The sequence below is a fragment of the Anser brachyrhynchus genome (genome assembly GCF_964034855.1).
Source record: "Anser brachyrhynchus genome assembly, chromosome: 12".
In the NCBI taxonomy this organism is placed as follows: Eukaryota; Metazoa; Chordata; class Aves; order Anseriformes; family Anatidae; genus Anser; species Anser brachyrhynchus.
This window is the reverse complement of record NC_137707.1, coordinates 1,945,698-1,960,323: the sequence shown is the minus strand read 5'-3', so window position 1 is coordinate 1,960,323 and position 14,626 is coordinate 1,945,698. Positions and strand designations below refer to the sequence as shown.

The 14,626-nt window shown below is 53.8% G+C and overlaps 1 protein-coding gene across 9 annotated transcripts in view; it reads left to right on the top strand.

Moving 5' to 3' along the window:
* ZC3H18 (zinc finger CCCH-type containing 18) overlaps positions 1 to 14,626 on the top strand; it is a 44,399-nt gene that overhangs the window by 16,272 nt on the left and 13,501 nt on the right. For 6 of the 9 annotated variants that reach the window (XM_080551939.1, XM_080551941.1, XM_080551940.1 and 3 more), the window contains 4 exons: positions 1,567 to 1,693; positions 2,807 to 3,105; positions 13,310 to 13,510; positions 14,448 to 14,573. In XM_080551939.1, coding sequence (XP_080408065.1) covers positions 1,567 to 1,693; positions 2,807 to 3,105; positions 13,310 to 13,510; positions 14,448 to 14,573 — 753 coding nt within the window. The remainder of the gene's footprint in view (positions 1 to 1,566; positions 1,694 to 2,806; positions 3,106 to 13,309; positions 13,511 to 14,447; positions 14,574 to 14,626) is intronic. The other 3 variants (XM_080551942.1, XM_080551938.1, XM_080551937.1) reach the window with 1 other exon arrangement.

Here is a 14,626-nt window from a genome sequence, read left to right as displayed (position 1 = left end):
CGGTACTGCTGCAACTGTAAGAAAGTGTTCCCTTTCCTTTCTCCGCTGCACCTCTTCAAACTTCCTAGGCCACAGACAGCTGCCCCATCAGGTGTGGCTGGCAGAGTATTGGCTGGACGGATGTATTTGATTCGGGGCTGATACCAATTATTCAGCTGAGGATTTTAAGCACTGAATTTTCAGTAACTGTCGCAAAGCACAGCAGGGGCGCTCGTTGAAACGAACAAAAAGTCCCCAGATGTCAGAGGAGGGGGAATAACAGGGCGATTCGGATTTGAGCTGGGTTGAAAAGTAAAAGCTTCCTTTTTGGTGTAGCTCGAGACTTTTTTCCTTTCGAACACCTGATGTCGCTGAATCTGTATGGCTACGTGGTTGGCATCAGGGGTTTGTTGCTGAATTAGGCGTTTGTATTCGCAGTTCCCGACATGCTTCCCCTTGGCTTATCATTTCAGACAGAAAAGTAGAAATCTTAAACCATGTAAAAGCGTTGCAAGGAATATCGGTAGCCACTTGGCTTGCTGGGCAGCTCTCCCACCTCGGCCTCGTTTGGACTATTTGGCACTTAGGATGCAAAAGTGGGCCGTTTATTCCCCACGCTCACAAGTCAGAGTCTCATTACAGGCAATCCGCAAGTTAGGAGCGCTCACTTCATAATCTCAGCTCTGCCCCTGCCTCCTCTGTGGCCCTGGAAGTTTCTTGTTCCCTGTACCCACCTCCCCGTCTCTACAGCAGATCTGATATTTTCACACCAGGTGGCTGGCAGGGATTGCGTATTGTGGGGTACGTGAATTAAGAACCTCGAATGACCTTAACAGAAATGGTTAAATGGAGGACACGTTGCACGTTTAGGGGGTGGGTTTCGGATCGTGTTCCTCCCCAAAAGGGATTAGGGTTTTTGCAGTTAGGGCATGTCGCGTGCTTGCCGGTTCGTGTGCATGCTGGGGGCCGGAGCCTGTTTTCCACTGGAGAATATCGGCTGCAGGTGCCTTCGGTGCACGGAGCAACCTCGGGTTTGGGGCCGAGCATTGCTGGCCTGCCCCCAAAGCCCAGCTTCTTGCACCAGAAGGCTCAGCAGCACCTCGTTTCCTTTCCGGTCAGCGCTGGGACGTGCCCCTCACCTCCGATGGGAGAGGAGCAGGAGCTGACGGTGTTCTGCTCCTGGTGTTCCCGTGGGGGGGTTCCTGAGGTAGCTCTGGGTGCGAGGACACAAAATGCAGCTCGAAATCAATGGGGCAAAACGTGTTCCGTTACGTTGGAAGCAGCTGTAAAAAGCAATCGACGTTTCTGCGTTTTTACCACATTGATTTGAAGGCTGGGTTTGGCTAGCGGTGTCCTTTTTGTGTTTATCAAGAAAGCTTTGTGATTTTTCTCTGATAAGTTTCATTTAAAAAAGACCATTTCTGCCCGTTTGGGCTGTGTAGGAAACGCACCGCTTCCTGCGGCCCTATTCCACTGAACATGGGCTTTCCTTCAGTGCAGTGACTCAGGCCTGACCTAGAACATGTAGCATGTGTGCGCTGACGAGGCGATATTTCCCTTTCTAACCTTCCCTCTTTTTCCTTGTAGGCTTGACCCCTATGCAGATCCCTATTATGACTATGAAATAGAACGGTTCTGGCGTGGTGGGCAGTATGAGAATTTCAGGGTTCAGTACACAGACCCAGACCCGTACCGTAACTACAGAGTAAGTAAGGTAATAACACCCCTTCCGCGCTTTCCTTTTCAACTTTCTTCCAGGTACTCAACGGTGCTCGTCCCGTTTCCAGTGCAGCTCACTAGGATTTTTCTCGTACGTTCACGATCCTAAATCCTACAGGTAGCTAAACCTTGAGTTACTGGATGACCGTGCAGAGCACGCTCTGGGTGCGTGGGCTGGCAGGTCCCTGGCACTGCTGCTCGCAGCTCTTCGTGCTCTCGTCGCCGAGGAGGTGCCTCTTCACGTGCCCCGGCTGCTGCTCTGAACGCGAGGCGGTTGTGCAGCCTTCCTTGGAAATTTTGGGGAGGGCGGGAGCCTCCAGGAAATGATCTGGCCGGAGAACGGGTTGCTCGCTGGTTCCTAGGAAAGGATTAGACGTGGACAGGCGGAGGCTCCTGCACGTCTGCCCGCTGCCGGTGGAGTTGCTCGTTAGTTGCTCTGAGTCAGACGAGGAAAGCACCCGGCCACCTTCCGAAATCCCAGGTGCAGTCTGTTGGCGTGGCACTGCTGTAAGGTGCGGGGCTCCGTGGAAGTAGGGCTTGGAGCCCTTTCCCTCCGCATCCTTTTATCCTCGTGCAAACTGTTGTGCCTTGAGAGCAGCGTCAGAAAGAACAAATCCTGCCCGTTGGCAGGCTTTTCGGTAGCGCTCATCATGTCCCTAAAAAGGTGACTTTCCTTGTGCTGTAAGGCTTTGCTGCACTGCTTCTGAAAACAGCAGCAGAAGCCTGTCCTGACTGTTGCTGTATGTGATGCACTGTCGATTATTTTCACAGTGTTTGTTTGTAAAGTTAATTAGCTGGTTATAAACATGATGAACACTGTGAGTAAATACTTGTAAACATCAGTACGTTCCTTTAATGGGCATAATAAGCAGAACTAGTCTTGTTGCCTTCGCAAATTATAACCGTGGTGAACGTGATGTGGTGCTTTGATCCTCCCCAGCTTCTCTCCGCTCGGGAAGCAGCGATGGAACGGACTCTGGGTTTATCTCGATGCTTTGCCCTAATGCAGGAGGGCATATGGGATTGCTTTTAGTCTGGGACTTTGAAACCTTGCCCTTTTAGATGTTACCACAACGTTGCAACGATTTCTCCTTTTCTCTTTTTAAAGGAACGAGAGCGAGAACGGGAAAGGGAAAGAGAAAACAGACAACGCGAGAGGGAGCGAGAAAGGGAGAGGGAACGGGAGCGGGAGCGGCGCCAGAGGGAGCGAGAACGGGAACGGGAGCGGGAGCGCGACAAGGAGCGCCAGCGGAGGAAAGAAGAGTGGGAACGCGAGCGGGAACGAGTGAAGAGAGATGAAAAAGACAGGCAGCACAGGGACCGGGACAGAGACCGAGACCGGGACAGAGACAGGGAGCGTGAAAAGGAAAAAGACAAACCAAAGCCCCGGTCTCCGCTGCTACCGAGGTAAGTGCTGGCTTGAGTTCAGGCTTGGTTTTAGCTGATGTTGATCGAGCTGCGGATCGTGACCCAGGTTCATGCACACCAGTGGGGAAGACCCCCAATTATTTGCAGCTCCTCAGTCAAGCTGTGGTTTCGAGAGCAAGGTGATGCTTTACGTGAGCCCTGCTGGCCACTAAGTGGAGCTAAAACCTCGGATAAGAAGCAGGGAGTGTAACCCGGCGCTGAAAGGACCGTGTCGGTCCCGTGGCCCCGAGGTACGGAGGTGTTCAGCGTGGCCCTGGTCCCTTGGGGCTAGGGCATCGTGGAAGGCTGGCCGAGGCCCCGGCTGGGAGTGCTGCCAATGGTGGTGACTCTTTGCAGCCTTGACAAATGCCCTTTGGCAAGAATCAGGGCTGGATTGGGAGTTTGTGGATAACAAAAGTATCTGGAGTTCATTGAATAAAACTCCTGAATGGGACTAGAAGAGGTAAACGGATTTTGTCTTGAAACCAGTTCCTGCTGGGTTTTAGGATGGAATTGGAGTACGGAGTTAGGTTTCTTGCCTCTGACTGCCTCAATTCGTTCAGACTTTCTGAAAATTCTTGTTCTGGCCTGTGTGGAAGAGAAAATTGAACCAGATGGACTAAAAGCCTAGAAATTTCAAAAACAAATCACATTTTCTTTCTTTGTCGGTTCTTTCAGTGCAGCGACTTAATGTACTGTGCGTGAGGCATATTTGTAAAGCATCGTGTAAATACCAGAGCTGAATACGGAACTTGTCTTACGGGAAGTCCTAATGTTGGGCACCTTTTGATTCAGAATCAGGGAAAAGTATCGCGTTTCCTGCTAAAACACGTCTTCGGGAACGCTGGCCGGCAGCATCAGTACCTTGGAAATCAAAAGCAGACAGAGCCTTCCGATGGTGTGCGCAAGCGTGTGTGTTGGGGCGAGGAGGTGTAGGGAAGGCGTGTTTCCCGGGACTCCGGAGCTTTTCCTTCTGGATGATGCGTTTCGTTTTCCTTCTGGATGATGCGTTTTGTTTCCTGGGACTCGCAGGAGAGTGGGAAATAGGAGCGTGGCGAAGAGCCTGCTTTAACGAAGGGCAGGGCTCAGAAGGCCCGGAACGAGACGCCACGTGGCACTGCGTGGTTTCGGGTGGGAAAAGGGCTTGGTCTTGGATCCGACACAGGGTTTTTGTTCCCATCCCTACGTGGGAAAAGTGATGGTTGATGGTGACCCTTTTTTCCGAGAGGAAGTCAGGGTTTCAGAACGCTTTGACTGTGTCTTGTGAGCGCTTCGACGCAGTAACAGTGGCAGAATGGTTACAGTAATACGGGGAGCTACATTTAATTACCCTCTTCGCTTACAGCCGTAATTTGTGCGCTTTAATTACGCATTTACTGTGGGTTTATGCTCTCGTTGGGTCGGTGATGGAAGAGATTTCGCTGCCCAGGCCCACGTGGTGATGATGGGGAAAGCGACGTCAGCTGGCTGGCAGCGCGGGGCGTTAGTCACGAGCAGTCACCGTGCCCGGGATCGCTGCACGCGAGGCTGGGGCTGCTCCTTCCCCTGACACCTGGGTCACGGGGAGGGCTGCGGGGAAGAACTCGTGCCTCTTGCGTCTCCAGAACAGCCTTCTTAAGACGAGTCTGGGTAAATTAACAAGTCCTCGGTACGCCTCTTTGCTTTCTGAGTCGTTAACTCTGCTGGTCTTCCCAGAAGCGGAGCGTCGAGAACCTGCTGCTGGAAGCGTCCTCGGCCCTGTGCTGTAAGGCTGGAGCGGGTGCTGTAGGGCCAGGCAGAGAGCCAGGAGGGAGGCAGAGCGCGCAGGACTCTCTTTTGGCTTCCTTTGTGCCACTGAAAAAGCTGGCAGTGAGGAGCCCTGGTATTTCTGGATGCTGAATAAGGAGCTGATAATTCGGCTGATTTTTCCCTTGGCGAAGACATCCCCTCATCCTGCGCTTCGTGTTTCCCTGTTCCCCCAAAGCCTTTACCACAGTTACAGGGTGAGCGCTCCCTGGGCAGCGTGCTTTTGTCCCACACGACCTTTCTGACGGGCTGCAGACCTCACCATGCTCAGGGTGCAGGAGCACCCTCCCCTTCCCTCCAGCCGCCTTCCCGCCGGGCGGGCTGCAGAGCTTCGCTTTTGGCACCTGGGCATCCAGCAGCTCCCGAGTTTGCTTAATGCGTAAAACATTTGCGGTTGTTTTCGCGTTTCCCAGGTAGCAGGACGCACCGCGGTGGCACAGCGCTCACCTGCAGCTCTATTTATAGCCTCCGTGCTTTCCCCAGTTGCCGCATCCCAATTTTTGGCAGGTTCAGCCCCCGAGGTGCCCTCGTCAGGGTGCCAGGGGCTGGCACGCACCAGCACCCTTCGCGTTCCTCCGACTGCTTCCTGTCCTGCTCGTGTCCTGCTGAGGAGCCTGGAGCACTGCCCCGCGGGGTTGTGCAACTGGGAGGCATCACGGAGCAATGCCAGGCTGAGCACGGCCCTAATCGCGGCCCTAATCACCGGTCTGCCCGCGTAGGAGTTCGCCCTCATAGAGGCTGCAGGAAGGAGCAAACAGCGACGTGCACAGTGTGGAGTCAAAGGGGGTGAAAGAAAACTCGAAGAGCAAATCGCTGGGGACGTGACAGCAAATTCCCTTTCAGCTGTGTTGGAGGCAGGAAACTTCCATTTGGTCTCTGAACAACAGCAGGGTTAAGGCTGAGAACAGCAGAGAGGACAGGATGTCTTGCGTGGCCGTTTGCTTCAGGTGGGGAGGGTTAGAATTTAACGACACACACGTCATAAACCCCGGCAAACGTTTTTCATTCAGTCCTTTAAGAGAAGAGGCTGCGGATCTGGGGCTTTGGGTGGGATTGCCACTCAAGGATCGGGCTTCGGTGCAAGGAGCACGCAATCGCTGCTTTACGCTTTGTTGTTTGTGTGTTTTTTTTTTCCCAAGCTTAAGACAAGCGCTCCAAGAAGTTTATAACCTGAGATTGCAGCGCTAGTAAAATCGTTCCTCCCCCTCCTCCTCCTCCTCCTCCTCCCCCCTCCCGAGGCATCGAACACTTAGACAAGCCGGGACACCTTGTGATCGGCGCGAGGGATAAGGCGGCTGTCTGGCCCCGCGCTCCCCATCCCCAGAACGAGTTCTGATGCCCCGGGCTGTGCCTGATTTTGCTGAGTGCAAAACTTCTGCTCTGCATCTTTATCTTGCCGCCGTTGTGCAAAGCGTTTCGGGGGGGGGTGTAGAGAGCTGGCACGGAGCGCGTTGTCGGAGGGGACTCGGAGCGGTACGGGATGTCCCGACCTGAGCGCTGGATGCGGCCGGGGAGCTTCTGGCTTGGGGCTGTGACCCTGCACGCAGAACCAGCAGCTTGCTTTAAGCCTCCTGTTGCTGCCCAGGTCTTTATCCCGTCATCATCCGAGTGGATCTGAGCGTTTCGGCAGGGCGTGAAGCAACGCGCTCGGTGTCGTGTGACTTGGGTTTGTTGCCAAAGCGCCGAGGGGCACCGAGGATTCGGACCCCCTGGCCGGGGCAGCAGGATCGTGCCCTGCCGTGGGTGGCACGAGGTCGTTGTCGGCCAAGCAAAGGGAGGGGAGACCAGCCGGTGCTCTGGGGCAGTGAGACGGGTCTCGGTTTCTTCCTCCCCTCTTGGAAGCACTGGGTTTTTTGTGCTTGGGGTGCCGTGGTCTGGGCTTAAAAGCAGCCTGGCCAAGTGCACCCTCGTTTGAGTTAAGGTGAGAACTTGGCGACGTCCAGCTCCTGAGGAGGTTTGTCCTACAGCCTGACCTGAAAGCCATCTCCAGGTGGGCTGGGCGCGTGATACGGGGTCCAAAATCTGCCGTGTGCCAGCGCCAGGTAGGGTGGGGAGGAGGCCGTTGCCCTCAGAGACATCCCGGGGGGCGGACGGGAGGTGAGGGGAGCTGCAAAGCTGCCGGGCAGGAGCAGCGTCCCGCTGGGAGCACGTCCTGCTGAGCCCTCCTGGACTCACCGGCAGTCCTTCGGGAGGAAGTCGGCCTCAGCCGGGCTGGAGGCTGTCGATGGAGCGCACTTAGGCAGCTATTAAAAAAAATAAAAATAACGCTTGCCAGCAGGGACGCCGTCAAATTAAAAGCAATGTCAGAAAGGGCAGCTCTTTGGTAGCAAACCACGAGGCCTTCAGAAAACCCTTCCAGCAAGGAGCGTTGTGCTTCTGCCCAGCTTCTCCCGAGGTGGAAGTAGCCCCTGCGATGCCATAAAATGCTGCGGTCCCTTTTCTCTTAGGTTTCTTGTTCAAGCTGGTTCACGTTGCCTTTGTAATAGGCCGTTATTAGTCCCCGGGGTGAGCGCGTTAATGAACAGGATAACCCGGAATCTGAAATCAATGAATGCAGGTTACCCAGGGCTTGCAAGTTAGAAAGTGTTAGAATGAGGCTGATTAGATAAAGGAGTGGCAAAAATAAGGGAATGCAAATGGAGTGATTCATGAGCGTGTGTGAGAGAGAGGAGAGAGATCGCGAACCGACTGAACTCGTTTTAGGGACGAATTTGTAGTTTCTGGGTGTTCCGGGGTCGTTATCGTCTATCCCGATAGCTTCTGGTGGTCTCCCCATGGCACCAGAGCCGCTGGATCTGCTCTTTGAGCTCTGTTGGCAGAGACTTTGGACTAATCCGCTGTTGTTCAAGTAGGTGCAGGTCTCTAGAGGGCTTTAAACACAGCATCTCCTCCGAGTGTATATGGTGTGGGTCGGCTGGTGGATTTGGTCCTTAGTTTTCCCGGTAGAAATGTTGGCTTGTTGCTTATTAACTCCTTCATTTGCTCGTGGTTGTTGTCCTGCCACAGGAGGAGGAGCAGACCGCACAGATGTGTGCTCTGCCCGGTTTCGGGTCGGGCATCCTCTCTCTCTGGATCCCAGGAACTCTCCGAATAAGTCCTAAAATCCCCGAGAAGTTACCGAAGGGAAAAGGTGGCGTTTGTCAGCAGGCGCAGATGTGCTGTCCAGGCCTCCGGGCGGCTTCTTGGAATGCAGCAAAATAAGAGAATAAAGCGAGCGGCCCCAGGCCGTTGGGTTTCCCAGGCTGGAGGGAGGTTTGTCCTCTCCAGCGGGACCTGGGCTCCTGCCGCTCTGCACGCTGCAGCCCTGCGGTGCCTTCCTCGGCTCTGCGGTGCTCGGAAGGGTTCCCCTCCTCCTGCTCCTCGCTTACAGGACGTGTCCGTGCTTCTGCGCGTGCTCCTTGGGATCTGCAGCCCCTGCGAGGTAATGCTGTGGAGGTAGGGATTGCGATAACTTGTTTACATCCCCATTTTCTGCGGCGCAGCCTCCAGCCCGAGCGATGGAGCCTGGTTAGACAGCTCGGCTTTTATTTGTTCTCCCGGCTCGTTTGGGAAGCCGGCGATAATAAAAATGGCTCTGCAAACCAAAGCGGCAAAGCTCGTCGAAGTTCTCCGTGGAGCATTGCTGTCGCCTGGAGTTTTCGTTCGTCTTCGCGGTTCTTGAGGTTGTGCCACAGCAGAAGGAGAAGGGTTTCGTAACCCTAGATCAAGATGAAGAAGGGCATCGAGTGACTCAGATGTGGAGCTCAAGGAATGTGTTTTTCGTTGGCATTTTGGGGTTGGAGCTGCTGGAGAGATCCCACACGCTGGATTTTATTAAAGCAGACGGGAGAATCGCTGCATGCGGGCACCTCCGCTGGGAGAAGGCTCTCGAGGCGTCAAATGCTCAGCCCTCGGGGCAGATCGCATCCCGGATAGGTTTATCTGCCCGCTGTGATGATTTCATACTCCAGATTGTATCTCCACTATTTAATTTCAAAGCCTCTCCCCAGCAGGCTTTGAAGAAATCTTTTTTTTTCTTTCTTTTTTTTTTTTTTCAAGCAACTGATAACCCTGCTTGAGATGGAAACATCTCGAGAAGCAAAACCCTTGCTAACACCTCCCCAGGATGAGTGGCCGTGCTGTAAGCGTTAGCACCGGATCCAGGGGGTCAGGATTTCCTGCTGTAGGTGGCTCTGGGGGCCGTTGCATTTCTCCGGACACGTGGCGCTGGGGATGAGTGACTTTATTGTGCTGAGACGGAAAATCTGCCCGCATGCACGTGCTCTGCTGGAGTTTATTCTGCAGAAATCACAGAGCCTTTACCGACTGCCTCGGCACGTGCCTCCAAACGTTCCTCGAGTTCACTTCCTCTGGAAAATTCCACCGGCACCGAAGGAAGGCTTGCGCCGGTGACACAGCCCTCGCTTCCCCGCGAGAGACGAAAGGGCTTGAGAGCACGGCCGGACTTTCCTCTCTGAGCAAATCGAGCCGTAGCTGCCGGCCAAAACAGCAGCCCCGGAGCCAGGCCGACGTAAGCGATAAGGTTTGCGTTACCCGGGGTGGCGGCGTCACCCCGGGAGGGGGAAGGAAGGAAGCACTTTTCCCTGGGAAGCCTATTTTCCGTCTGAGATTAGAAGGGCTTCGGCGTCATTTGCATAACGCAGGAGGAGGAAGGCTCGGCCACGCGGCTCGACTTCCCCCTCCCGATTCCTGGCGGGGCTCCTGGGTGCCGTGCCGGCGCACAGGGCGGTCGGGAGCTGCTCCTCCTCGCTGCCAAAGCGGCGTTCGGCTCCAGCGCTCCGCTCGATTGCTGTAACTGAGCGCCAGCCAACTCCGGGTGAACGCGTTCGTTCTGGAAAATAAAGCTTTTAGTCATTTTAAGGTCAAAATGGGCTTCGGAAATAGCCGCGCTCGTGCCCCAGTGACGCACGGTGCTGCTGCTCTGGGCGCTGGAAGGAAACGGAGCTGCTTTCGCTCGGCCTTTGTCAGCCCCTTTAACTCCTTCTGTAATGTTTTCACCTGCTGTCATCCAACTAATTAGGGGCGTTCATTCTCAAAGACGTCCCTCCATGTCCTGAAAGTTGGAATTTGGTGAAAAAGGAGAGCTGGGTTCGCACACACGCCTTGGTCTCGTGCGACTCCTTTGCCGGCAGCTTTGCTGCAGCTCGGTAGTGTGCTCATTCGAGGCTGAGATCGTAAAGCACAGGACTTGACCTCGTGGCTCAGCACCCCAAAACAGCACAGCTTCTCTTCTTCCTCCCCCCGTTAGCCTTGTGCCAGCTCCAGCTGCTGTTCAGTCCCCACCATGGGCCACTTGGACTCGCTGACCCAGCAAGAAACTGGGTCTTTATTTTTTTTTTCCTCCCTCTTCAACCGAGGAGGTGAATTGGCTCACGGAGAGCTCTGACCAGTGCCACCAGTGATCCTGCTTGCTGTGATGCCGGGCGGCCCCCCAGCCTCGGGCCAGCTGCCTGCCTCCTCTCCTCGGTGAGCCCCGCTCCCGGCCTCTGCTTTCATCCCAACAACTGCACCCCATCGGTCTGCAGCAGCGAACGTGATTGAAACGCCAACTGTTTGGGCTGCTAGCCTGCGACAGCCTCTTCAGAGACGCCCGTGCAGGCTGTCACTGGGACGTTACTCCGAGGCAGATGGCGAGGAGCTTGGCAGCTGCTCAGGTTTACTTTCAATTCTGCCTCCCGAATTCCACCGGAGGAGGCGAGCCAAATGGCATCGGATACCGGTCCCTCGTGTTAAGTTGAACAAGTGTATTGGGTGATGCCGCATGCCGGGCACGCAGGTAACTCCTGGGGAGAGACTTTGAAAATGTCCTGACACGCGCATCGCCTTTCTTTCTCGGCTGTAGTAAGGTGACGTGTTTGCTGCTGAGTCAAAAGGCAAAGCGTATCCAGAAACGAGGCTTTCTGTTGTGGTTTTCCTGGGGGGAAAAAAAAAGCTCTCCTCCAGAAAGTGACTTCACCGGGAGAGAATTGCATCAAACCAGGTAATAGGTGCGAGTAATGAGACTTGCTCTCGTAGTCGCCTTTGCTCCAAGCCTTAGAGTTAAGTGCGAGCTGTTCCCACGCGGGGTCTGAGCAGAGGCTCAGCACCCGGGCTGTGAGCGTGGGCAGGTTTGTGCTCTTTTTGAGAGAGAGAGAGAGATTCTGTAGGAGACTTTTCCTTCTGAGAACTGCTGTGGGATTCTTATCTGCATCTCGAGGTGGGAACTGCCTCTGTGCCAGCAGAATATTCCCCCTGCGTCTCCCAAAACCTGCGGACTCGAGTCCCCAAGGAGAGGACACCGGAGGGGGACACAGCCTAGCAATATTTGCTGGCATCCTCACGTCGTGCTCTCCTCCTCCGTGCTGCTGCTGTTTATCCTGCCGCTTGATACCAGCTGACTGCGCTGTACCTTAGCTTCTTTTCTCAGTCCTGGCGAGGGCTATTTAGCCTTATCAGAGTATAATTAGTAGGTCGGGTCTATCTCAGCCCCGTGTTTGGAATCATGGTCTTCCTCCGTGATTAGATGCCCAGATGTAGCTGCAGATGTAATACGGCAAACTAGACCAGCCCACGGCAAGTGATGCGTTAACCAGCGTGTGTTGGAGCAGTTCTGGAAAGGGTGATGATGCTAAACACAGATTCTGGTGAATAATGCTGAGCCATAAGCCCGCTTGGGGCTCTCTTAGTAGGCAGTCAGCAATTTCGTGCGCTGCTACGTCACCCTCAGAAGCATCTTCTGGGGCTGGAGTGAGATTTGTGGGGCCGGCGAGCGTGAAAGAAGAGCTTCTCCCCCTCCAACGTTCTGTATGTGCAGAGATAGATGTGGGACGAATCGTAAAATTGATGGGGTTATATCAGGGAAGATAGGGAAAGTGTAGGACGCCGTGCTGTGCGTGTGCAGGTTTGGCAGGAGGCGAGAGGTGGTAGGAGTTTAACTGAGTTACGGCGGTTTTCGGTAGCGCCAAACCAGGAGGTGATGCGGCTCCCCAGGGACTGGTGAAGCCTTCAAAGGGAAGAAGAGGCTGCTAATGAAGGGCTTTAATTACCCCATTGTCTGCTGAGAAAGAATTGTGGCAAGAAATGTAATCCGTGGAATTATTAGAAAACTTTGGAGGTTGCTTTTTTTATCTCGAAAGGTAGAGGAAGTCGTGTGGGGAGTGGTTGCTTCACGGTGCTGTGACTAATAGGGTGGTACTGGCTGAACCTGGGGCTGGAAGGTGCTGTCCCTCCCCCAAACCCTCAGAGTGAGAGGGTTCATTAGCTGGAGAAAAGGAATAAAGGCATAATTATACGGGTAATTTGATGAGCGCAATAGACTTCATAAACCTTTAAGCAAGCATAAACTTTGCCTAAAACCTGACGAAGAAGGTTATGAGCAGGTAATTGACCAGTCATATGCAGGTTAGAGTAAGGGTGAGGAAAAAACCCACGTTAAATCATCCATAGATAAGAGATGCGATAAAGCCTGGCCTGAAGAAACTCATTAAGGAACCATCCTGTGCGGATGCTGAAAAGTTAGCGCTGGGTTCTTTTCAGAGGGTTGTGGGGCAGAGTGGGAGCCCTGAGAATGAAAGAAACGGGCTAAAGAAAAAGGTTAAAGAAACAGGTTAAAGAAACAGGTTAAACACAGCCCGAGCCATAAGAAGGGGAGGGAAGAAACGTCTGGGTGTCTAGGCTGCCCTGTCAAATCTGCATGGTTATCAAGAGCAGGAGAGCACGTGTTCAGCTGTGTTTGTAAGCACCTAGAGAATAATGCGGCGATAAAAACAGCCACCGTGAGCTCGGCCGGTGAGGTAAGCGTCCCCTTCGTACGGGTAAAAATGGATCGGCGTGCCTTGGCCGGGGTGAGGCTCGTGACGCAGCCCCACGTGGTGCCCTGATAAGGGAGCCGTAGGAAAGTGATTCAAAGTGATTCAGGCTGCAGCTCTTCTCTTAGGGCCTGCTGCTTGTTTCCGGCACCTTGCTCTGTTGAGACGGAGCTTCAGGTGCGCACCCCAAGGCTGTCCTCGGCCTGGGTCTGTTCAGGATTTTCGGTGCGCTGGGGGCAGGTTTAGGTTGCTCCAGTTCTCGCCGCCTGGCATAGCAAGGAAGGAAGGAAGGAGCAGCTTTTGGGTTCCCTGCCCTCCTGTCGGTGCTTCGCTCCTTGGAGGCACAGAGCCAAAGCTGAAATCAGCTGGCAGGTCCCAGGTCAGCCTGACAAAGCGGTTCACAAAAGTGCAGGTGCTGCTTTTCGAAGGGCCTGTGGTCACTGTTTTACAAAACAATAGCTGTTCTAATACTTAACCTGCCACAAAATGGTGCTGTATATCCTGCAGTGGAGCTTAAGAGCTGGTACTAGCATGCAGGACAAATTTTTGAGATCTTTTCCTGGCCCTGTGTTCCTGGTGGCCTTACGGTATAAAAATGACCCCAGGACCTCAACTCCTCTTTTGTTTTCCAGCCGCCAGCCTGAGCCACCAAAGAAGGAGAAGGAGGCGACCACGATTACCGCCGCTCAGTCGAAGAGGGCAGATGAGTGGAAGGACCCGTGGCGCCGATCCAAGTCCCCCAAAAAGAAGCTCGGTCTCTCCGTCTCTCCCAGCCGCGCGCGCAGGCGCCGAAAAACCTCCGCTTCGTCGGCGTCTGCTTCTGGCTCTTCAAGGTAAGCGAAGGCGAAGAGCACGTCACATCCAGGCCTTGTAGTGCGTCAGGGACCGTGGCGTGCCTCTTTCTTGGTAGCAGGAGGTGTCGGCGTGTTTGGGGAAGCGGTTGAAGGCTTGCAGCTCAGTGACTGTACGGGCACTGGCACGCAGCAGGCAGTGAGGTGGAAGCCAAAGGGGGCACGGAACCGTGGGTGCTGTGAGGAGATGTGATCTGCTGAAGACTAAGAAGAGGGGGAGGAGATCCTTGGAAAAATAGCTCTTAAGGGAAATTAGACTCAGATGTAGGTCCACATAGCTCATCTAGATGAGCACTGACCTTTATAGGAGAAGGAGAATTGAGTTGGAACCTAGTCTAGTGGAAGGTTTTCCCTCTCCTTGACGGGGGTTGGATCTTTAAGGTCCCTTCCAACCTAAATCGTTCTGTGATTCTGTGATAAGCTGGATCCATTTCCTTTAAATGTTTGAGCTTGAAGCTCCTGCAAAGAGGAAAAAAAACATATCAGAGAGGAATGAGGAACACGGCGAATTGAAGATACGGATCTCATAAAGCAAAGCCCTCCTGCAGCAGATAGCTTTTCTCACTGGAATCGCTGCAACTTTGATTTTCCTGTTTTCTCCTACATACGTGACCCAGCCTAGCAGGAGGATTGCCTAGTGAAAAGAAGTAAAATTGTGTGGAAGGAGCTCTCAAAAAGGGATGGAAAGTCGTTAGCTAAAGGGAAGGATGCCTGTTCAAGGACACAGAGGGCTCTAGCAGCAACAGAATCGTGTCTAAAAGAAAAGGTGGGGTGGGGACCGAGGGAAGACTCTAGTCCTGACAGTCCTTTGTGGAGAGGGTGGGCAATTTTTGGAGCAGTATTTGAGAACGTGGGAAGAGTGTACCTTGGTCTCCCAGGACTTCTCGAGAGGCACTGAATTTAAATACTTCTTTTGCAGGTCCTCTTCTCGGTCGTCCACCTATTCTGGGTCAGGTTCCTCCCGATCTCGTTCCAGATCGTCGTCCTACAGCTCTTACTCTAGCCGCTCGTCGCGACACAGCTCTTTCTCAGGCAGCAGGTCCAGGTAATGGCTCTTTGCATTCGCAAGTAACGGTGCGCTATGTCCCAAGCACTTGC